General features: G+C 37.7%; 1 protein-coding gene across 1 annotated transcript in view; it reads right to left on the reverse strand.

Moving 5' to 3' along the window:
- Nucleotides 1-23,465, reverse strand: part of LOC127801452 (transportin-1) — an 82,487-nt gene that overhangs the window by 13,034 nt on the left and 45,988 nt on the right. The window contains exons 13-19 of the mRNA XM_052336629.1: nt 20,960-21,073; nt 20,503-20,601; nt 20,072-20,197; nt 19,920-19,994; nt 19,673-19,744; nt 19,317-19,427; nt 7,569-7,652 (exon numbers count right to left, since the gene is read on the reverse strand). Coding sequence (XP_052192589.1) covers nt 7,569-7,652; nt 19,317-19,427; nt 19,673-19,744; nt 19,920-19,994; nt 20,072-20,197; nt 20,503-20,601; nt 20,960-21,073 — 681 coding nt within the window. The remainder of the gene's footprint in view (nt 1-7,568; nt 7,653-19,316; nt 19,428-19,672; nt 19,745-19,919; nt 19,995-20,071; nt 20,198-20,502; nt 20,602-20,959; nt 21,074-23,465) is intronic.

Genomic DNA, 23,465 nt, shown 5'->3' on the forward strand with positions numbered 1-23,465 from the left:
AGAAATTGTAGTACATTCTCGCATCAAATTATCAATATAACTTTCATAAATTACCTTTGCAATTGAAACAATATAAATTTGCTAGATAGTCATATGCAGCACTCAAACTCAGGCAAGGTAGTAGGTTTCTTTTGGGTGGGGGGTCCTACTAGTATTTAGAAAAGCAAGCATTTTTCTCTTCAGCAGTAGGAATACTGAACCTTATGCTAAAGGTAGCATCCATTTAAAAACTTGAAAAAGGAATTACTATTGCAACATAAAAAATTGGAACATTTAACTATCAATTAAAAATTCTCAGAACATAGGTCATCAATAATATAACTCTATTGACATTGCCTTTGCATAAATTAGTATTCCTACTAGATGCTGAAATCTCCCTTTATCCACAGCCTTTCCACTAGAATTGCCCTGCAATTTTGTGTTAGGATCTACAGGTATATTTGCTCCTTTTCCCCCTAGCAACCAGTTTCAGCAAGTAAGTCTAGCACATATTTCCGTTGGGACAAGAAAATCCCTTCCTGTGAGTAAGCTACTTCAATGCCTAAGAAATATTTCAGTAGTCCAAGATCTTTTATTCCAAATTCTCGAGCCAAATTCCATTTTAGAAGACCCTATTCATCTAAATCATTCCCAGTTACTACAATATCATCAACATAGATGTCATAGCCTGTCAAGACCCTAGGGTGTCCTTGGGTTTGAATAGGAATTTAGAAGAAGAAGAAGAAGAAGAACAGAATTAGAGGGAGAGACAGAACAAATTAAGGAAAAAAGAAAGAACGAGAGAGAATGAGAGAAAGAGGAGAGGGATTGATTATTCATTCAACCGATATCCCTCCACAATGCTGTAGGTTCCTTTATATAGAACCTCTAACTAATTCAGCAACAACTCTTTTAACTACTTAACAGCCTAACAAGTAGCCCAACACAAGTTGTTATACAATCAACCCATTCCCACCTATTAACCAACCAACTCCTTTAGTTAGAGTCTAACAGTTTACAAGGTTAATATGTTAGAAACCGGCCAACCAAGTAGCTTCGATTCTGCCTTCTTTGATCCATAGAGTTGCAAGCGCAAACTCCTCCAAGTTGGTCCACACGATCAACCCTTTCCACGACGCCTCGAGTAGTGCTATCAAACCCTAGGCGCCTCCAATGAGAGATCCGAATTTTTCCTCTCTTTTCAACTTCATAAGTGGCATATTTATAGAGTTAAAAAACCCTAGTTGCGCCTTGGAAACCCCTAAACAATTTAGGCTCAGCCCTTAATCATATTGGGCTGAATCTCTCTTTTAAATTGTGAAACGGGCTCGACCTAAGTGTGTGACCCCTTAGGTCCACCATTGGGCTAGATGTAGGGCCAATTCTATTGGGCTATATGAAGGCCCAACTGAATAGAATAATTAAACTCTTTAATTAAACTTATGGCCTTCATAATTAACTCATCTCATGGGCTTCTTAATTAAACTCTTTAATTAATAGTTTTAGAATTAATCAAATTAATTCTAAAACCCTACATATCATGGTTAACGTCTAACAACATGCCATGAATACCTAGCCAACGATGAAAAAACATGGACCTTTTCAATTGCAAATACCGTGCAGTAAAATTCTTTCATCAATCTATGTCCCGATTGAATTTAGAGTATGGTTTTATGACGAAACCCTAATCATTCAATAACTATGTATCCATTCCAGATTTATGACTTAATAGGTGAAATCAAAACACGTTTTGATTTCCACCTCACCTTGGCCAAGGATTTTCTCATTCATGAAATTATCGAAATACATAGGACATCTTCTCATCTTATCGATAAGTGATGAATCCTATTTCAACATTCATAAGCCTTCATATGTGATAAGGTTACGCCTAGTGATAATTTGTTCATGACTCCATTGAAATCCAAAAAGAACCAAAGCGTAACCAGTCAAATATAAGACTACCATGATGTCTCAAGTCTAAGGATCAATCTGCACTATTGCAACACAGAAATTCCAATTCGACATTAAAATAACCATTAAAAATTCTGTAGCGGGTCAGTTCAGTGTACTTATTCTTATAATAAGCACCCACATATATGCACTAGTGTCCCCACACCAATGTCCATGAAACGAGACATTCTCCTAATTGAGCATGCATCATATGTGCTAGTCTATCCGAGTTATTAGTGTCCAATCCTAATAACTCTATGACTAGAAACATTTAAGATCAAGGCTTGTAAGGAATATGTTTTATGATCGTCATCTCAATAGACAACCAAATTCCATGAGCCTATTTGATCTATGGACTTTGTCAAGAATGGATTACAATAAATAATGACAACCATCAATGACAAATAAAAACATAAATGCCTTGCAATAATAATTGATTGTTCCTAAAGAATCAAAATGTAAAATACGATCAATTACATGTAAATATAATTGGCTTGTGGGGCATAACGCTAACATAATACCCTCCCAATTACAGTACTACCCCCTAGGGTTGTGACATAGCCTATGTGTTTGATGAAGAGGGTATGATCCCCTCTACTTTGGTGATAACCCATAGATGTCATAGCCTGCAAGAATCTACCAAACCAAGACCGTGGGAATTGCTTGAGCCCATACAAGGCCTTCTTAAGTTTATACACTTGCTCATGCCCTGCTCCCTCATACTAAAATCCTAGTTGTATATCCATGAAAACTTATTCCTCTAAATCTCCATGTAAAAAAGCTTTTTTAACACCAAATTGTTGTAACTTCCACCTATAATTGGCTGCCAATGAAAGGAGAACTCGAACAGTAATCATTTTGGCTACGAGAGTTAATGTTTCAAAGTAGTTTATGCCATAGAACTGTATATAGCCCTTGACAACAAGACACACCTTATACTTGTCAAGTGTATCATCGGCTTTGTATTTCACATTAAAGATCCACCTTCAGCCTACTGGTTTTATCCCCTTGGGTTTAGATACCAATTCCTAGATATGATTCTTTTTAAGAGCTCTAATCTCCTCTAACATGGCCTCCTTCCATTTGAGATCTTTCAAAGCCTCTTCCACTAATTTAGGAATAACAATTGCATCCAATGAAGTGAGGAAGCCTCTATGGTTTGGCAACAGGCGATGGTAGGATAAATAATTGGCCAATGGGTGTTTTGTACAAGTTCTAACCCCTTTTCTGTATAGCAATGGGTAGGTCTAAATCTATAGGTTCAATCTGAGGAAGATATGGGTTTGAAGGGCTGGGAGAATCCTCATGATGTGCTACTTCCAAACTACGATCAGGGTCTAATGTTGGTGTTGGTTGTGGCTCATCAATGGATTGTCTTCTCTTGTACACATAAGGAGAACCCTTGTATCTAATAGGATATAACAACTTAGTTTCTGCCTGTTCCTTGCTAGGAAAAACGAAATGCATCAAAGAAGCATGCATAGGGAAAGTAGAAAGAATAGAATCAGCAAGCTGATTAGATTCACTAGGACCCGATTGTGTTGTTTCAAAGATAGGGACTAGATGCTCAAGTTCTAAATCAGCATGTCTAAGAAATTCCTCCTGAGGTCTAGATGGAGAAGGATCAAATAATGATTGGGATTCAATAAAGATCACATCTTTTGAGACATAGAACTTGTGAGTGGTAGGGTAATAACATTTATAGTCCTTTTGAGTAAGAGAATACCCAGGAAAAACAATCTAAGAGCCTTAGGATCTAATTTGTCCCTATTTACTTTGGGTACGTGGACAAAACAGACACAACCAAAAACTCTAAGAGGTAAAGGAGTATGAAGATTAAGATCAGGGAAAAAAGATGCTAAATGCTGGAAAGGGCTTTGATTATTAAGCACCCTAGAGAGAACCCTATTGATAACATAGGTGGCTATTAACATAGCTTCACCCCAAAAATGTTTTGGGACATGGTGATGATGGAGAAGGGTCCGGGTGACATTGAGAAGATATCTTATCTTCCTTTCAGCTACTCCATTATGTTATGGAGTATCAAAGCAAGAGGATCCATGAATAATACCCTTTTGTTGGAAGTAATGATGCAGTCCTAAACTTCCTGATAGGAGTGTCAAATTGAGTGTAAATCATTTTGCAAAAAAAAAGTAAAACATACCCAATGACAGCCTTATCTTTTAGAAGAAACACCCAACACATACAAGTACAATCATCAATAAAGGATATAAACCATTTTACCCCAGAACAATTTATCTTAGATGGCCCCCAAACATCATAATGAATCAAATTAAATGTTTTTGAAGAAAATTTATTGTTAATTGGATGAGAGACTCGATGATGTTTAGCTATAATACATTCATCACATTGAAAGCAACTAGGATCTAGAGTATTGAACAAAGTAGGAAACATTTGTAGTAACAAAACAAATGGGGGATGACCTAATCTAAAATGATGCAACCAAATAGTAGAGAGATCAGAAATAGATTGGGAGGAACAAGCGATTCTATGATGTCTCCTTTTAGAACAGTTATTCTTTCCTTCCAAGATATAGAGCTCATTGTGTTCCTTAGCCACACCAATCATCCTCCCCGTGTCCTTGGCCTGAAACTTACACTTGGGGAGAGAAAATAGCAAAACAATTGAAGTCTTTAGGCAGTTTATGAATAGAAATCAGACTTCTTGTTAAACTTGGAACATGAAGGACTTGATTGAGTGGTAGCCAAGGGTTAAAAAGAACATTGTCTTTTCCAGAAATAGGAACAGAGGCTCTGTTTGCAATGCTAATTTGTTTAGTGGTTTCAAGGGTTTTATAGGTTTCAAAAACATGGAGATGGGTCATATGATCAGTGGCTCCTGAATCAAAGATCCACATGTTATTCCTATCAGATTTAGAAGCTGAAAAAGTCTCATAGGTTAGGGTTTTACCTTCCTGCACCAGTGAGCAAGATGCTCCATCTTGGAATGTTCGAAGAAAGACCTTTAGCTTGACTAGCTCCTCTGGATTTAACTGAGTAGGATCAGCCTCAATTGGGTCTCCTTTGTTAGCTACTTCCTCTGGATCCTTATTGGAGAGATAACTTTGATGCTTCATGTTTTTGAAGCCTCCAATCCATCTCAAAATTGCTTCTATCCCATGCAATTTGAAGCATGTTTCGCTAATATGTCATGGCTTCTTGCAATAAGTGCAACACTGCCCCTCGCAATTAGAACTACGGTTTTGGACCGTTGGTTTTCCAGATTTGACTCCCCCTCCTTTGTTGCTAATCATGCCGAACCTTCAAAACTATGTTCTGTAAGCAAGGCACATCTTCGATTTTCCTCACTCTTAGTGATAGCAAAAACTTCATTTAAATTAGGAAATTTGTCCCTACTATGAACTTGAATCCTTACTTGATCGAACTCAGGATTTAGACCTGCTAGAAACTCAACAATCTGGTCTCTTTCGAAGATCTAATTGAGGGTGGCAACATCCTCACTACACACCATCTTTATAGCTTGATAGTGATCAAGCTCCAACCATAACCCTTTCATCTTATTGCAGTACTCAGTGATTGTTGATTAACCTTGTTTAGCAGAGCTTATCTTAGATCTACCTCCAAAATCACCGAAGCATCCTTGACCTTGTAGTATGTTTGTTGAACTCTCTCCCATATCTCCCTTGTCGTGCTCAAGAACATAAAATTCTTGCTGATATCTGGCTACATAGCACTCCACAGTCAAGACATGATGCGAGAGTCTTCCACATCCCAGGCTATGAAGGCTGGATTTGCCTCCTTTGGTGGAAGTCCTATTAGGTGGTTGCCTTTCCCGCGACCTTTGAGAAACGTCTTGATAAGTTGAGCCCATTGAAGATAATTCCTGCCATCTAACTGATAGGACTAATGAACACTAGGTAGTTCACCAACTACATTAGATTGATCAACTGGAATTACATCTCCAGATGTTATGGCACGGGCATCAACTTCAAAGGTTTCAGACAAGATCTCCGGACAAATTGAAAGAAGCAATAAAGGCTTTGATGAAAGGAGAGGAGCTTTAGATAGAATGAAGAAGGGGTTGTGCAATAAAGGCACTAGGGTTTTAGGTGTATCAAGTTGAGATCGAGTGCTCTAATACCATGTAAACAAAAAAAATACTTCTCCTTTCTTAATAAATCCAAAATACATGAGCAAGGTCCTCTTATAGACGATAGGAACGACCCAAAAAGAAACTATACAAATTTAGAAACAATAGACCCTATAAACATTCCATCTACAAACACTACCGAAAAACATATATACATTTTTAAGAAAGCTATAGTATTAAGAAAGTTTCCTAAGTTTAACTTAGGAAACTTCTTAATCTATCAGGGCAGTGGCCTCCTTGATTGATCTGTTGCTCCTTGATTAGCCTGCCGTCAACCGGATTGATATGGTAATGATATGGTAAGATACTGTCATGCACATGCACGCATAGATTCCCATATATCATGAACATACCAGCTCATATAATCTCACTATTCATAACAAAATGAAAAACAAACAAGAAACCAAGCACAAAATCCCAGATATACAAGTCCCTGTCCAGCACATCTTTTCTAACCTTTTACCATCACTCATCATAAAAATCAAACAACTGCAACTTGATGTCAAGAACAAGGCCTAAGTTTTTAGAACGCATAGATGTGCCATGACCACACATTTCTACATCATGACGTTACGTATTAATCCAATAATAGCAGTGCAGCACCTGGCGCTCCCCTCCATTACAGGGCTCAGAAAAAACTGGATGTACACAGCCTTACTTCGCAAGCGGAGGCCTTTCACTGATTTCACCACGTGTGTCCAGAATATTGTTCCAAAAAAATTTAAACTGGTAGAATTTATGATCTACCAACCTAATGAGATTAAGACTTGTGACTGTTGTAAGAATTTATGATGCACAACAATTTAGATTGTATATCGCTGACCATAAACAATTAGCAATTTAAAATATGCTGTCCAAGTGCATAAGAAATCATGAATACTGAACATGTGCAAACATTTTATAATGAATACTGAATATGTACAAACATTTTATCTCAAATCAAAATGAAAATATCGGAGCAACTCACTTTTAGGCCAAAATGGGAAGTAAGATATTACTGATTATGGCATTTGAAAGGATAGGCCACTGAGAAAGGGAATACGAAAATCTCAAATTAGTGCATACTTAAATGGTTTTTTTAGCAGCGAGAATATCATGAAGGTGAAACCAGCTTGACCAGTATAAGGTGCTTTGGAGGGTACAAAAAAGGTTTGATTGGTTCCTGCCTCCATCCAAGTTGAGAATGTGGATGTGTGCCATTGGTTCCAGAGCCAATCACAAGTAATAGACAAATAAAGACAGCAGAAAAAGAAGAATCTATTTCTAGTTTATTACCAAAAACTGAAAGAAAGTTCCACACCAGCAGAAATACAAACAACATAGACAAGTTGCTGTCTTTAAGACTCCATGAAATGTTTTTTTCTTAAAGACAACATGCTACCACAGTCCTAAAGAATGATACATCAGAGAAACAAGATACTCAGTCAGACATAGAGCAACTATAATCCTCTTGAATGAATTAGTCAGAATGATTTGTAAAACAATAAAATTCTCAAGTTCATGGAAACCTTTGCCAATTGTTGGGACTGGATAATGTTTATGCACCTCTGGAACACAGGCTGAGAAAACTGTGAAAATCCGGTACCCAATACCTGAAAGAAATTACAGAACTCATTACAGTATTTTAGCATTGTAACTGCTAGTTACTGTTACTTTAGCAGAACACCCTGTTACTATGTATAATAAATAAAGCATTTCTAATCAATCACAAACCTGAAAGGAAAGTAATAGCAAAAGACTTTAAGAATGGCAAAGCATAATAGGTCTAGCTACAATACACAACTTAGTGAAACCCAACGAATATACAAGTACAATGTAAAACAAATCATTTCAGAAGTTTTGTACTCCTAAAACTAAATTAAAATGCCATTACTATTAGTTTGGGGACCTTTAATCTACCCACGAGTTATAAATTTAAACTAGCTTTTTCTGGCTAAATTCATACCATGTGCCTGGCTATAAGTAATACTAATCAATAGAAACTCATTAATACACCTCAGTTAGATTCTGTGATGGTACACAGAAATAGATGTCCAAACAGATTAACAAGCAACATTAAGAAAAGGTCAGACAGGTGAATGATTCTTCTACAAGAGATCTGAAACTTTAGCTTCATGGTCTTGTTAATCAAGGACCCGCATATAAAATCACCAAAAGACCCTTTGGTGACTACGTATTTTGGAAATTCTACAAATCCAAATTCTCCAAAAATTTATCCAAGTTATTATTATTTTCCACACAAATAAGTCTTCTCCTGCAAGCAGAAAACTCATGCTGCCCAGGCTGCCTGACTGGCATGCCCACAGGGCCCCTATCTGCACAACAGGCAGCCACGCTTCAGGCTGCATGTGTGGTAGGCAGCCTATGTGTTCCATTCCAACATCCACTTATGTGCCTTACCTCAAATTTTGCACACTAACATTATTTCTTATAAACTTCACTTCACTCGAGTTGTTCTCTTCCTAGGTACAAAAGGCTGACCGTGTAGAGCATCCCTGCCCACATGATGGCATGTTCAAGTCAAATCTGTTAAGCTCAATGGTAGGATAATAAGATTTTAATGATAACAAAAATGTGTTTAAGGTAAAAATATATTTAATCAGCTCTTTGTGAAGAAAAAGTGTTTTTTTCATGGCCTTGTATCTTAAGTCGACTGATGGTGTAGCTTAAGTCAACTGAAGTAAGGCAATATGTTTGTTTCTGACTGTATGTAAGTTCGGTTGACCCAAGTATAATTTAAGTCAACTGAAGTTGGCTAGAATCTTGGCCTTTGATCTTAGGTTGACCGTGATTTCGACCGAAGTGTGCATAAGGTTGCTAGATGACTTGCGTCAATCGAAGTGGAAACTTTAGTCAACTAAAGTCCAATGGACTTCTCTGTTTGTCTTTGTTTTCTTCATCTTTTTTGTTGCTTGTTTAAAAATATATTCAAATAGATGTTTTTTTCTTCTTATACTTTAAAATCAAAATTTGACTAGTGTATCTTTTTCTCATGCAAAAAGTAAAATCTTGTCAAGCCCTTGAATTAGGGCTGGGCAATTTTAAATTTGAATAGAGCAGAATGCGAAGAGAGAGAGAGAGAGAGAGACAGAGAGAGAGAGAGAGAATGGAGAGGAAGGAACTTGTTATTCTCTTCGATGATCCTTCTTCTTAGTGTTGTAGGCCTATTATAGAGCCTCTATCAACAATAACAGCATCTCTAACAATATAACAACACAGCTAACTAACATAACAACAAAATAGTAGGCTGTTGTACAGTTAGCTAACCCCCCTAACCACTTAACCCCCATCTAATTAGCAACTAATGGCTCATACAAGTGGTTACTACCAGCCATTTACTGATTTACAACTAGGGTCGTGACAAATCTCTTTTTGGAGAAAATGTGGTTTGACTTTAGATCTGTTCCCCTTTGCAGATTTTGATTTTTTTGTCTCTAACTCTAATTAGCTTTTTGTCTCAAAAAGCTTATGTTTAATTTTGATATCAAGTTGTCGTCTCAACTTTCTCTGATTGGCTTTTGTACAAAATATTTTTCTGATGTATTTGTAAATAAAGATACCTACAGATGCTAGAATGTATCAGTTGCAATCTGGAAAACCTTGAAGATTTTTTGAATTTCCAAATTGTTTTTTGCCAGTCAAGAATAACATGGAAAGTGTATTCAATCTTATTTCCCTTTGAAGGGATAGCTGAATTTATATACAGGGCTGCATATCAAACTAGGAAGTTTCTAAAAACAAAATAGGAGAGTTTCCAAATTCAAATTTGGAAACCAATGCAATTTAGGATACAACAAAATATAGAAAGAAATTACAGCAACCTATCTTCTAGAAGATACACACTACGTTTAGAAAGAAAAGCCAATCAAAACGATTTGATCTTGCTCGAGAATGAGGGACAAGATCAACTTCTCATCGTTAACACTCCCCCTCGAGATTTTGAGTGAATGTCATACATTCTAATCTTGCAAATCAACCTTTGACATGCAGCTGTAGGTAATCTTGTAGTTAACACATATGCCAATTGGTCACTTGAGGATATATATGGGGTAGAAATTAGGCAATTGTCCAATTTCTCCTTAATGAAATGCCTATCCACTTCAACATGTTTTGTTCTGTCATGTTGGACTAGATTGTGAGCAATGTTTATTGCTGATTTATTATCACAATAGAGCCTCATAAGAACTGTCCACTTAATTCTAAGATCATCCAACAATATTTTCAGCCATAATAACTCACATCCCTAGAGCCATGGACCTGAATTCAACTTCAGCACTTGATCGAGCCACTACACTTTGTTTTTTGCTTCTCCACGGCACAAGATTACCCCTAGAAAAGTGTAATAACCAGATGTGGACCTCCTATCCACAATAGACATAGCATAATCAACATCTGTGTAAGCCTCAAGTGACATAGTTTCTACCTTAAATAGAATTCCTCTCCCAGGGGTTCCCTTTAAGTAGTGTAAAATCATATACACTGCCTTTAAGTGAGTCTCTTTTGGATTGTACATGAATTAGCTGACCACACCTACTACATAGGCAATGTCTGGTGGAGTATGAGCTAGATAAATAAGCCTCCCTACCAACCTTTGATAGGATCCCTTATCAACCATGCTATCTTCCAGAACTTCCCCCAACCTATGGTTAGGTTCAATTGGAGTGTCCACTACCTTACAACCCAGGCTTTAGTAAGAAGGTCTACTATGTATTTTTGCTGAGAGATATAGATTCCTTCCTTTGAATGTGCCATTTCTATGCCTAAAAAGTACTTCAATCTCCCCAATTCTTTAATTTCAAATTCACTTATTAGACATTCCCTCCGTTTATTCATGTTGCCTTCATCATTTCTAGTGACTAAAATGTCATCCACATACACTATTAGCACTGTCACTCCCTCTGTCGCCAAGTGGTGGATGAATAGGGTATGATCCCCTTGGCTTTGCCTGTATTCCATACTAAGCATTACCTTTGTAAAACGACCAAACTAGGCCCTTGGAGACTATTTTAGTCCATATAGGGCCTTTTTCAATTTGCACACTACTTTGTCCTTGGTTATTGGGCCATAACTTGGTGGTATTCCATATAAACCTCCTCTTCTAGATCCCCATGCAAAAATGCATTCTTCACATCATATTGCTGTAGTGGCCAACGTAGATTAGCAGCTAAGGATAAAAGTACCCTGACTGTATTCAACTTTGCAACCGATGCAAATGTATCAAGGTAATCTACCCCATACACCTATGTGTAACCCTTAGCTACCAAGCTTGCCTTGCACCTGTTTAAGGACCCATCTTACTTATATTTCACTATATAGACCCACTTACATCCCACTAGGTGTTTCCCTTTAGGCAACTGAACAAGTTCACAAGTGACTCTTTTCTAGGGCTGCCATCTCAACCTCCATGGCATTATTCCAATTGTCATTCCCTATTTCTTTAGAAAAAGTTTTGGGAATGAGAATGGTATGAAGGCTAGTGAGAAAGGCTTTATGTTGAGATGACAATTTGGAATAGGATAGGAACAAGTGTAAGGGATGTTTGGTGCAAGTTCTAGTGTCTTTCTTAAGTGCAATAGGCCAATCAAGATCCCACTTAGAGGTTTCAGTTTCAAGTATGGATTCAATAGGTGCAATAGGCTCAGGTATTAAAGATTCAGTAGACGCATTACTTGGTAAGTTGTCAAGAGGGTTGTCAGAATTGCCAGTGCTGGCAGTAACAGGACTGGGACTTGAATTGGATGCTGAGGCTTGCATAGGGGAAGGAACCAGCCCTTTTCTCCTTAAGCATACTTGCAATGGATGAGGAGTATCTGGTGAAGGTTTCCCTAGTGTCATACCCAATGAGTCCTTTGGGATAACTGATGGGGGAGAGAAAGATGATAGGTCAGGAAGGGTAAGAAACTAATCCTTATCCTCTAGAATTGGACTCTCCCCTTGAGGATAAGGATGGCCAAAATAAGAGGTATTCTCTACAAAGGTTACATCAACTGGCACAAAAATTTTCTTGGAAGGAGGGTCATAGCACTTGTAACCCTTTTAAGTAGAGGAATATTCAATGAAAATACACTTTATTTAGAGCACGAGGGTCAAGTTTACCTCTGTTAGGAGAGGGGACATGGACAAAGGATACACATCGAAACACCTTTGGTTTCCAACAACTAGTAATATGAAAATCAAGGAAGTTCTTGGTTAGAAGTTGAAGTGGACTGTGAGATTCAAGGGTTTGTAAAGGCAATCTATTAATAATAAAGGTGGTTGTTAAGGTTGCTTCTCCCCAATAATATTTAGGAACATTATGGTGGAATAAAAGAACTCTAGTAACAGGTAAGAGGTGGCCATTCCTCCTCTTGCCACTCCATTCTGATGAGGAGTATTAGTTTCAGAGGATTCATGAATGATGCCTATATGTTGAAAGAAAACATATAGGGATTGATTAAAACAATCCTTGGCATTATTATATCTAAATCTTTTAATTTCAACCCCAAACTAATTCTTAATCATGTTGTAGAATGTAGGAAAAATGTTGCCCACCTCAGATTTATTCTTTTAACAGATACAAGCACACTACCCTAGTGCAATCATCCACAAAAGTAACAAACCAACGTGCCTCAAAAATATTGGGGACAATTGAAGGGCCCCAAATATCACGATGGATTAGAGAGAAAGGAAGATTAGTTCTTTTATCAGGAGGAAAGGACACTTTCTTATGCTTTGCAAATTCACATACAACACAATTTTAGTCTCTAAAAAAAAGAGGTGACTAGGACGATAATGGTGTAGCCATAATTGATCCTTGTTGGACTGAGCAAGGCATGACACAGGGGAAGCTTTCTCCTCTTAACCTGCTCACCCAATTCCTCAAGATAATAAAGTCCAACCCTAGCTCTAGCGAGCCCAATCATCTTCTTCGTATCCTATTCCTAAAACTCACATAAAGTTGGGTGGAAAACAACATTGCAATTACCATCCAATGTGAGTTTTTGGAAAGCGATGAGGTTAGTGATTAATTTAAGGACATAAAGGACGTTTTTTAGGGTGAGATGTTCATTAAAAAGGACACCCTTGACCAGCAATAATGGTTAAGGAACCATCTGCCATTGTGATTTTTTTGGAACTTGAACAAGAGCTATAGGTGATGAAAAAGTGTGAGGAATGAGTCATGTGATCCGTAACTCTAGAGTCCGTGATCCAAGAATTAGGGTGAACTATTTCTGAAGCATGTAGAGAAGGGGAAGAGATACCTGTGAGTGCCAAAGAGTAGGCACCTTTCTCAGCCTTCTTGTCACGAGACTTCAAAAGGCTTCTCAAGTTTTTAATCTCAACTTTGTTAAGCTCCCGGGCATCTCCCTATTCTAGACTCCTCTACTCAGGTGGTCGATGGTTGCTGGCCACACAAACGTGTCCTTATCCTTGGCCCCAAAGTTGTCCTCCTTTGGATGGTTTTCCACAGAGTTTCCAATATTTTTCTATGGTGTGCCTGGGCGTTTTACAATAGGTACACCAGAAGGAGTCCTTGTCCACAGTCTTCTTCTCCTCCCTAAAGCCTTTACTTTGATTAGGGGCCTTCAGAGATACTAGGGCAGAGCTTTCTATTGGAAAGTTGTCCAACATTACTCCTCTTCTTCCTTCTTTTGCATGAACTATAGAGATTACTTCATTTAGAAAAGGTAAATCCTCCTTACCGATGATTTGAACTCTTATTGCATTGAACTCCATATTGAGGCCTACCAGGAAATCATGCGTCCTATCCTTCTCTACAAATCTCTTTTGTAATGTAGCATCCTCACTACACTTTCATCCTAAGGCATTGATAATGGTCCAATTCTTGTCGCAGTGTCTGCAACAAGTTTGCATATTCTATAATAGACCATGTACCTTGCTTGGTGGCTGCAACTTTAGTTCTTATTTCATAGATTTGTGCAGCATCGTGAACCTTGGAGTAGGTAAGCTTTACTGCCTCTGAAATATCCTTGGTTGTTGTTAGGAACATGACGATATCACTAATCTCCGAGACCATGGAGTTCCATAGCCAGGGCATCACTAAGGAGTCCTTTTCATCCCATGCTACAAACGTGGGATCACCCTCCTTAGGACTAGTTCCCAAAAGATGGCGTAGCTTCCCCTTTCCCTTTAGAAACGTGCGGATCAGCTAGAACCACTTCAAGTAGTTCTTACCATTCAACCAGTAAGACGCTTGAATATTCTGCAATTCTCCCCCTTAACCTACATTATTAGTTCCAACAAACGGCATCTCTATTGTACCACAGGAATCAGTCAAATCCAGCATAGGATTATGAGTATTGGACATACTGTCCTATGAAGAAGATTGATGAAGGCCACGACAATAGTCACAAAGAACAGTGACTGGATTCACAAGGCTCTGATACCATGTAAAAAATAACGTGAAAAGTGTATTCAATCTTATTTCCCTTTGAAGGGATAGTTGAATTTATATACAAGGCTACCTATCAAACTAGGAAGTTCCTAAAAATAAAATAGGAAAGTTTCCAAATTTAGATTTGGAAGCCAATACAATTTAGGATACAACAAAAGAAAGAAATTACAACCTATCTAATAGAAGATACACACTACGTTCAGAAAGAAAAGCCAATCAAAATGATCTTATCTTGCTCGAGAATGAGGACAAGATCAACTTCTCATCGTTGACATGCCCCTCTTTGTAATAGCTAGTTTTCTGGAGACATATATTTATAGGGTAAGTTTGAAGGCTCAATAGATATAACAAACTAATTGAAACAGCATTCAAACAAGAGTCAAAAAGTTCAAAGAGCTAGAAGTGTGATGGCTAGTGGAATTCTCAACATTGGTGATTAGTTTGAATTTGTCTCTATTTGTAAGTTTGTGGTTTTACTCACTTGTTGTGTGTGGGATTTGTATTTGCTAGCAGTATGCTAATGGTTCTTTCTTAGGCAAGAGATTGTACGTTGGTTCTAACTCTAATTAAAAGCTAGTGTTATATCACTTAGTGAAACCTCAAGCACAGTCTTGAGAGAGATTATTAGGCTCTTAGAGCCGAAGCTCTATAAAAATTCTCGTGTTATTTGTGGTTGCTTGATGTTATTATTGTTCTTATTTCTACTACAATCACTAATTATCAATATCACAATTTAAGAGTTTTCAACAAGAGCTAAAATCGTAAATTTCCAAAAAACCCAATTCACCCCTTGCCTTGGGTATTTTTCTGGGCCACAACATCCTTGTCCATCTCTATAATCCACCCACGTGCTTGCATACTTGTTAATTCCCTTTTTGTTTCCCAATTTGCCCACATAATATCCCAGAACGGACTAGTCAATTTTGTTTTGGTATGTTGCACACCTTGGTGGCAGCCACAGCCTGTCCATTGCTGCTTGTGATAAGCACACATTGACCCACCTCTCAACCATACACCAAACCACACATGCATTATCCACCAAATTTTGCACGTGCTAGGGTCCCTAGGCCTCCGAATGCCCACAAAAAATCCCACTGAACAATGCCCAGTATGGATTTGTCATGAGGCAATATCACAGCCCAGCTGTCTGAGCAGGTAGTATGCCCCTCATGCATTATTTTCATTTTTGGTACGAGGTTATCCTTGACCTTTATCTCTGCCCCAGTATGGAACATACAAAGGCCCATCTAAGAAAGCTTCCACCACCAGTAAGGAGCATACAACTAGAATATTCCCAAAATAGAGCATATACACCCCCAGGTCAGGTCAAGACAAGCCACTGCAGAAGCCTGTGCTTCAGTCATCTTGCATATCCCATGCAATATGCATGACTGTCTCATGGATGCTTGGCTCCTCTAATACATAAAATACACGTTCAGGATGATTTATCAACTCAGTAAGAAATGCAAACTGCCATGCAAATACTCCCCCCCCCCCAAAAAAAAAAAAAAAAAAATCTAGGCATCCCATATCATGCAATGCAAAGCATCATACCCGCAGGACTCCAGCTTGAGGTTCATTCATATATCCACCCTTGGCTCACCTGCCCCTCAATGGACTCACACAAAAGGTCCAGAAGGGTATTACTAAAATAACATCTCAGCCCCCATGCATTATCACTTATGCATTCCTGGTCCCCTGGTAACCTGGCTGGTCAATGGAGGCTCCGCTCACAACCTGAAGCCTTCCAAACATGCTGTAATGAGCAATCTGTATGATTAAGCCCTGAACATGCCTTCTATTCCCCCCCTAACTTGGCCAATTTGTAGTTATAGTAGAGTGCCTCCACTAATTCAAATTTATCTCCAAACACTCCCCAATATCTCAGATAATGGAGGAGAAATTCCAAATCCCCACACCCTCGCCCCCCAAAAAATAATAATAATAAATAAATAAATAATGTAGTGCGACCCCTACAATTGGAAGAAGTTCTGGCTACCTGTCTCCAGCAGTGTGCTTGGGTGACCCAGTTCGGTAAATTTTTTAATGCTCAAATGGTAACCAAAATTCAATCTACATGTACCCTTTATTCATCTACAATACCTCGACATACTGCCAAAATTTGGTAACAAGATTCATTCATTTGACCACCAAAAACACCGGCTAACTTGGCTTTTCAACCAACCTGCACTTCCCTCTCTTCACAAACCAGGTGCTCACTCTGTTTCCTAGGTGCTCTTCTGCAAATTTAGACCCAATTTTCTCACTAGGAATTTAATCGAACACCTGGAGCCATTCCATGAGTTTTGGCATTTGCCAATTACCCTCATGGAAATATAACCATATATCCCCTCCAACAAATATCATCAAGGTCAGCCCATGTCCTTAAATGGCATCTTCTACTAAGTCTCCCAGGCACATGCAGAAGATCAACACTTCAAACTATCAAAATTATTCAACCGCAGTTGGCACCTTTTACCAGATGAGACTAGGGAATTACATTATAGACAACCACAATTGGCATAATTGTCAAATGAGAACAACTTAGATTTCTGCTATGTCAAAACATAGATGAAGTACACAGGTTATGTCAATATTTTGCCATGTAAAATTTTACTGATTTCCTGCTTGCAGACTGAGAGGAAAATCATTTACTCCCATACAGTTGAATTAAGAAGGTCCTACAGAAGCTTCCCAGTCCAATGACCAGATGATCCAAAGGTGATTCTGTCACTAGGTTTAGTACAAAACATTATTATTTTCTGTGGAACTCAGTACAACCAGAGTGTCTGTGACTTGTCTGCTCCTGAGGCACTTCTGGCTTGAAGGAAAATTTTGGGAAAAAATCAGCTTATTCCTATTGGAGAGGTGGATAATGTGCAGAGCTGGCTGCAATTTGAGGGTACAAGATTGGTTTATGCCTATTGTCTTCAACTGGGGGCATCATTCAAATCTAAACTTGTTTTGCATGTGGCGGTTGAGAGATTTCAGAAAAAGGTCGGGGAGATGGAAGCAAGGACCCCTGTCCAAAGGAGGGAGAATCATTTTCATTTAAGTAATATGTCTGCTCTTCCCACATTGTCTTTCTTCACCAATCCCCTTTTGGTGGCAAATTGATCAGAGAAAATGCAAGGATATATCTTTTAAGTTGGGACTTGAGAACAGCTCAAATATGATTTGAGTAGACTGCAATATCCACACTGCTTAGTGCTTAGGATGGAGGCCTAGGCATCAGAAGGCACATTATTTATAATCAAGCAGTTCTTTGGAGTCCCGAGCAAGTTTCCATGTCATTTACTTAGGATGTGGTTGCAGAGATCTAATCAAGAAAGAGCAGCGATGTTGAAGAAGATTGCTAGGAGCAAAGAAGGGCTTAGACGGGTGATTGGATTCCCAGGAAGCTTCCACAACTCAATGGTGGGCCCCCTTGGAAGTTATTAACAATAGGTTGGATGTTTCCAGACAATGCTAGAATGTTGCAATCAGGGCATAAGTTATTCACAATAGGTTGGATGTTTCCAGACAATTCACGAGTGTTGCGATTGGGGCTTGACATCAGGCAAGCTCTGCTTGTTCAAGCATTCAAGAAAATGGAAGCTTCATTGACTTGATAATATGCCGCATCTGGTCCGGCAAGGGGCAGGAATATGACAAAGAGGGTTGCACCAAAAACTAACAAGTTAGGAATGACGTTCTACTGTGTTCTACAATGTAAAGGTGTGTTTCCCCAGAAAATAAAGGACAAAAAAAGTCCCAAATGAGAGCAGCACTCATCAATTTCTCAGCAGCTCATGGTAAAATTCTCATGACAGACAATTTTACCCAACAGGAAAACACTATGGAAATTGATGCTGCATGTGCAAAGAGGATACTGATCGGGAATCGTTTACTCAAAATATAAAATGGCATGTATTTTTCCAATGGAATGCGGTCATAAGATGAAGAGGATTGCTTCAAAATATACCAAGTTGTAAATGAAGTTTTATCATATGCTCCGCAAGTTAACAACGAGGTTGTGCCTCCCTAGAAGGAGATAAGCAGAAAAGAAAAGGCCAAAGGCCCTAAAGTTACTCTTTGTTTGGACAGCAGCAGATGGTAAAAGTCTCATATAGATAATTTCATCAAACCGAAATGAATTATTTAAATTGATCTTTCCATGTACAAAGATGATTTCGAGGATCACTAACTCGTCCATAGTAAAGTGACTAAAGTGTTGTGCACTCGGATTTGGAGGATTTTGGTAATCTACGGGTGTCCCAGAAAAGGACAATGAGTCCATATTATGCTGGAATGGACAAAGTTGGAAATAAGAGGCAATGTATATGGAAAATGAAACCTTTGTTTTATATTGGATCATGAGGGAGGAATCCACAGTTTTTTCTTTTAGTACAAATCTATTCTTTAAGTTACCTTAACTGTTCAAGTAGTTGGATACACAGGAAAGCTTTATACAGAGCCCTCAAGGCTAATCTTATTTTTGAAGTTTTTATCCCATTTTCACTTTATTTTACATGTTTACATTACTTGATCCTGATTATAAAATTCATTTATTTAGGTAAAATTACAGCATCTAAATGTCAAATTAACCAAGTGTCCCAAAACCACTGCATCTAGGCTACAGGATCTGTTTAATGGTTAGCAAACTACTTAGTACCTTAGGCATCTGTTCTATGCAAAGAATCTACCATTTGAAACAGTACAAATCAGAACTAGGATAATAATTGGTAAGAGCTTGCTAAAGCTTTTACCATATGCTTGTCCTCATGTGCAACATTGTTCCTGACAAACTAACTACAACTTCATATCAGATAACAAACTCCATACTTAACCAGGATAGCTTGAGTTCATCGGTTACAGATACCTGTGCTATAGATGTAAAGCACTCCAGCAGTGGGAAAAGATCTTTATCAGAATCTGAAAGTTGTTGCCACTTCGCAATTAACGGTGGCATCATAATTTCAAGGTACTTGGGCTGCAAATTAATATTACAAAGAATCAGTGTCCTAGATTATTAAGGCAGCAAGCAAAATGACCTTCATACAGCACCACACTTGAAGATGTGACTGGAAAGAAGAGCATATACATGTACACATTTGTATAAGGTATGCAAGTAACACATACATGAACCCATTAAACTTAGGCACACCTACAGAATGATAAAGAACCCAACTTACTCTACCATGATAGACATAAATAATATCATAGGAAACAGACTACCTCATTTAGTTCTCCCCCAACAGCATCTGCTAGAGTTCCAATAGCATCATACACAATTCTGAGATTCCGCCTCTGGATAAAATCATATACAAAAACAAAGCTAAGAAGAAAAAAAAGAAACAGGGTTCGTGGAGGAGCAAGGTACAGAACATAATGTAAAATAAAAATAAAAAAAATAATAAAGTAGAAATCCATGTACATAATAAAGGAAGATGAGCTCGGAAAGTATAAAATACAAAAAGAGAACCTGATATTTTCCAAAAGCACACATTAAGTGCTGCAGGATAACTTCCAAGCGTGGAGCCAACTCTTCAGCAGCTTCCTGAAGACAAAATAAATCACTCTTAGAATTTAAAAAGGACAAATACAAAATCTCATCTCCTTGTCTGGTAAAAAAACCTCTTCAAGAGTAGCAAAAGCTGAACAAGCAGCCTCTTGAACACGCTTGTTATCATCCAATATTCTTCTAAGAAGCCCCATTAGGACCTTATCAAATTGCTCACGGCCTTCTTGATAACCTATACCCTGAAAGAAGAACAACCAAATTACCGGCTTCTGAGTTTATTCTGACAGCTCCAGTAAGCTTTTAAGGGTAGTTACTGTATAGAATAAGAAGACACGACTCACATAGGAAGCAAACTACAAAATATGTACTGAAAAGAACATAAAAGTATATCTCCTTCAGTTACATTGTACCAAAACATGCCAGGCTAAAACCCTAATGAGGTGATCATACAAATTTAACTCGTTACATTTCCAGACACACTTCAAATCAACATCTGAAATGAATAAAAAATGAAAATACACTTCAAAATATAATTTAGTCATACCTGAACAATAAACTTACTAAACCGAGAAAGTGTCCAACATGAGATGCTTCGTATCAAGGGAAACTTATCATCCAAACGTGGAATAAGAAATGAAACAATCTGCATGTGTTTTTATATCTGTTAGAATCTTAAACGAATTGCATTAATATTGGAGCAAAAAACAGGAAAGTACAATTGCAGAAAGTCCCATCATTACACATCAATTTTGAAATCTTGCCAGTCCTCAAGCAAACATTTTGAATGAAACTAAATATTTCCGTTATAATATATAAACGCAACTGAGAAGCACCGAACAAGCAAGCATGAATAGAAATAATTATCCATAGCTAAGAAAATATGAACTTCAAGAACTGCTGCAGGGAAAGACCAAATAAGTATATAACCGAACAGACAGCATCCGTAAAACTTGATTGCCAACTGCAAAAGTAAATCAGGGTATATCTACTATTAAGGTAACCTCTGGTAAATGGGGATAAAGACCATTGATGCAACCCTCTGCTATGGCACCAAGAGCTAAAACTGCAGCCTCCCTATCTTTCCAGGCTGCATCATCAATAGTGGGTAACTTAGCCTGCAGAGACAAGCAACAAACATAAATATTTGGCATCATCATCTGGGAACATGAAATAACTATTTCAATAAGTATGTGTATCTGACAGAGCAAGAATCATTTTAACATATTTAATGAACAACCAGTTCACATGCCTCTCCAACCAAAAATTGGTGACAATGATAGGTTTGTTCATTCTTTACTATATCATGCTACTATTCTTTTTCTACAAGAGTTAATCCTGCTACTGCTCTACAGCCATAATGAGTGAACGTCAGTGCAGAAGTTCAAAGGATAAGTTCTTAAAAATCAAACAATTAGGAACAGCAAGTTGGCTTTGCAGCTTTCAAGCCACCAGTACTTGAGTAGCAGGACACCTTTAAATTCTTATCCACTATTGGTCTCAAGTTTGAATAAAAAAGGGATGCATAAGCTAGCCAATAGCCAGCATAGAACTCATCGGACCAAATAAACATGAATTCTTGGCAAATTAAAAATCATTGTGGTGTAACCATTCACAGCAACGTGTAACAGTCATGTGTAGTAACAAATGAGCTAGAACCGTTGCATTGGCACCTGACCGCAGTGTCAAATAAGCAAGGGTGATAACCATTTTCAAGGACAGATGCATGTCAAGAAGCTAGTCCAAGATCATAGATTAAGGATTAGATCATAGAATATTGGGACCTTGACATAAAATCTATGGAAGTGGTGGATGTGATAATTATGAGAAAAAATAATGTTACATGCCCCCAAGACACGAGATGGATTGGAGATAAGGCTAAAGAATGGATAGAATCTACATCTAAATTCTGGTACTCAAGGAAGGGTCAGGCAAAGAGCAGAGTGGAGATTATTATGGATAAGACTTTAAAGAATGGTGTAGTGGACGTCAAGAGAATGTGAAATAAGATCATTGCAATTAAAGTTATTCTAGGAGAAGAAACTATAAAAATTGTTAATATATATGCACCGCAAGTTGGGTTAGGAGTGGAGATAAAGTAAAATTTGGGCAGATTTAGGAGTGTTGGTATAGGAGATACCTAGAGAAGAAAATATCACCGCGGGAGGCAACTTAAATAGTCTTGTGGGAAGAAGAGAATGGGCACACAGATGTACATGGAAGTTATGGATTTGGAGAAAGAAATGAGGGTAAAGCTATTTTGAATTTTGCCAAGGCAAATCAGCACATCTCAGCACACACTAAGCTTAAAAAATGGGATGAACACTTAATCACATATAAAATGGTGTATCAACCACCCAAATCGACTACTCTTTTATGAGGCGAGAAGACCACTTATGTTTTGAAGACTGTAAAGTTATACTGAGAAAATGCTTGACCGCTCAACATAGACTTCTATTCATTGACGTCCATATCAAAAAAGAGGAGAAATAATAACACAAAGAAAGCCCAAGAATTAGATGGTGGGATTTGAAAGGTGAAAAACAAATCATTTTCAAGGAAAAAGTGTGGTAGACGTGATTGGACCATAGAAGGAGAGGTTGTTATTCAAAATAACGCAAAAATAGTTCTAGAAGAGTAAAAGGGAGAGTCCCAAATTCAAAAAGAGAGGAAGAGGTACAAGAGAAATGAAAAGGACAAGCTTATAAGACTACATAAATTTCAAAACGAAGAAAACTTAAAGAGGTATAGTTTGGCCTAAAAAAGAAGCAAAAAAACAATTAGTGAGAAAAAGTCAAGAGATAAAAACAAACTAGCTAAAGCAAGAAAGAATAACAATAGATTAAAGCCAAGTGAAATGCATAAAAGAGAAAAACCAAAAAGTACTAATAAGTGAGGTCCAATACAGGAGAGACGGGAGTATTTCTCAAAGTCATTCAATGAAGGTAGAGAAACAAGTATTATATTGGGACATCTTAGTAAATCTGAAGAAAATAGCAACTAAAATATATTATGATTTTAATTAATATATGTTTATATTTGTATGAACTTTATATAAACTATTAAATTTATATAAAGAAACTATATATATATAAACTATTGCGTGTGTATATATAAATAACAACCCAGCGAAACCCAAACAATAAGTTCCAAATTTGGAACCCGAAGAGAGAGAGAGGACAAACAGGAGGAGGCAAGGAAACACCAATCTGCTGTGGTTGCTGCTGCTTTTGCTTCTGGCGAATGGTCTGAGGAAGGTAATGACAGAAACAGGTGACCGGTGAACAATGAACAGCGACAATGGTGAACACTGGCAAGAAAGATGGACATTGTTTGAAATTTTCAGATTTGTTTGAGGGTATATATGTCTTTTTTTAGTCAACATCATCTTTTTATGTGTTGGAAGATTGGCAGGATCAAAACAGATCGGGAAGATTCTCAATAGTCAATACTTCCTTTTACATAGCTGATTTCTATTTCAAATTATTTCCTAGTTTAGAGATTTAGTAG

Source organism: Diospyros lotus, chromosome 5, assembly GCF_014633365.1.
Source record: "Diospyros lotus cultivar Yz01 chromosome 5, ASM1463336v1, whole genome shotgun sequence".
NCBI classification, from domain to species: Eukaryota; Viridiplantae; Streptophyta; class Magnoliopsida; order Ericales; family Ebenaceae; genus Diospyros; species Diospyros lotus.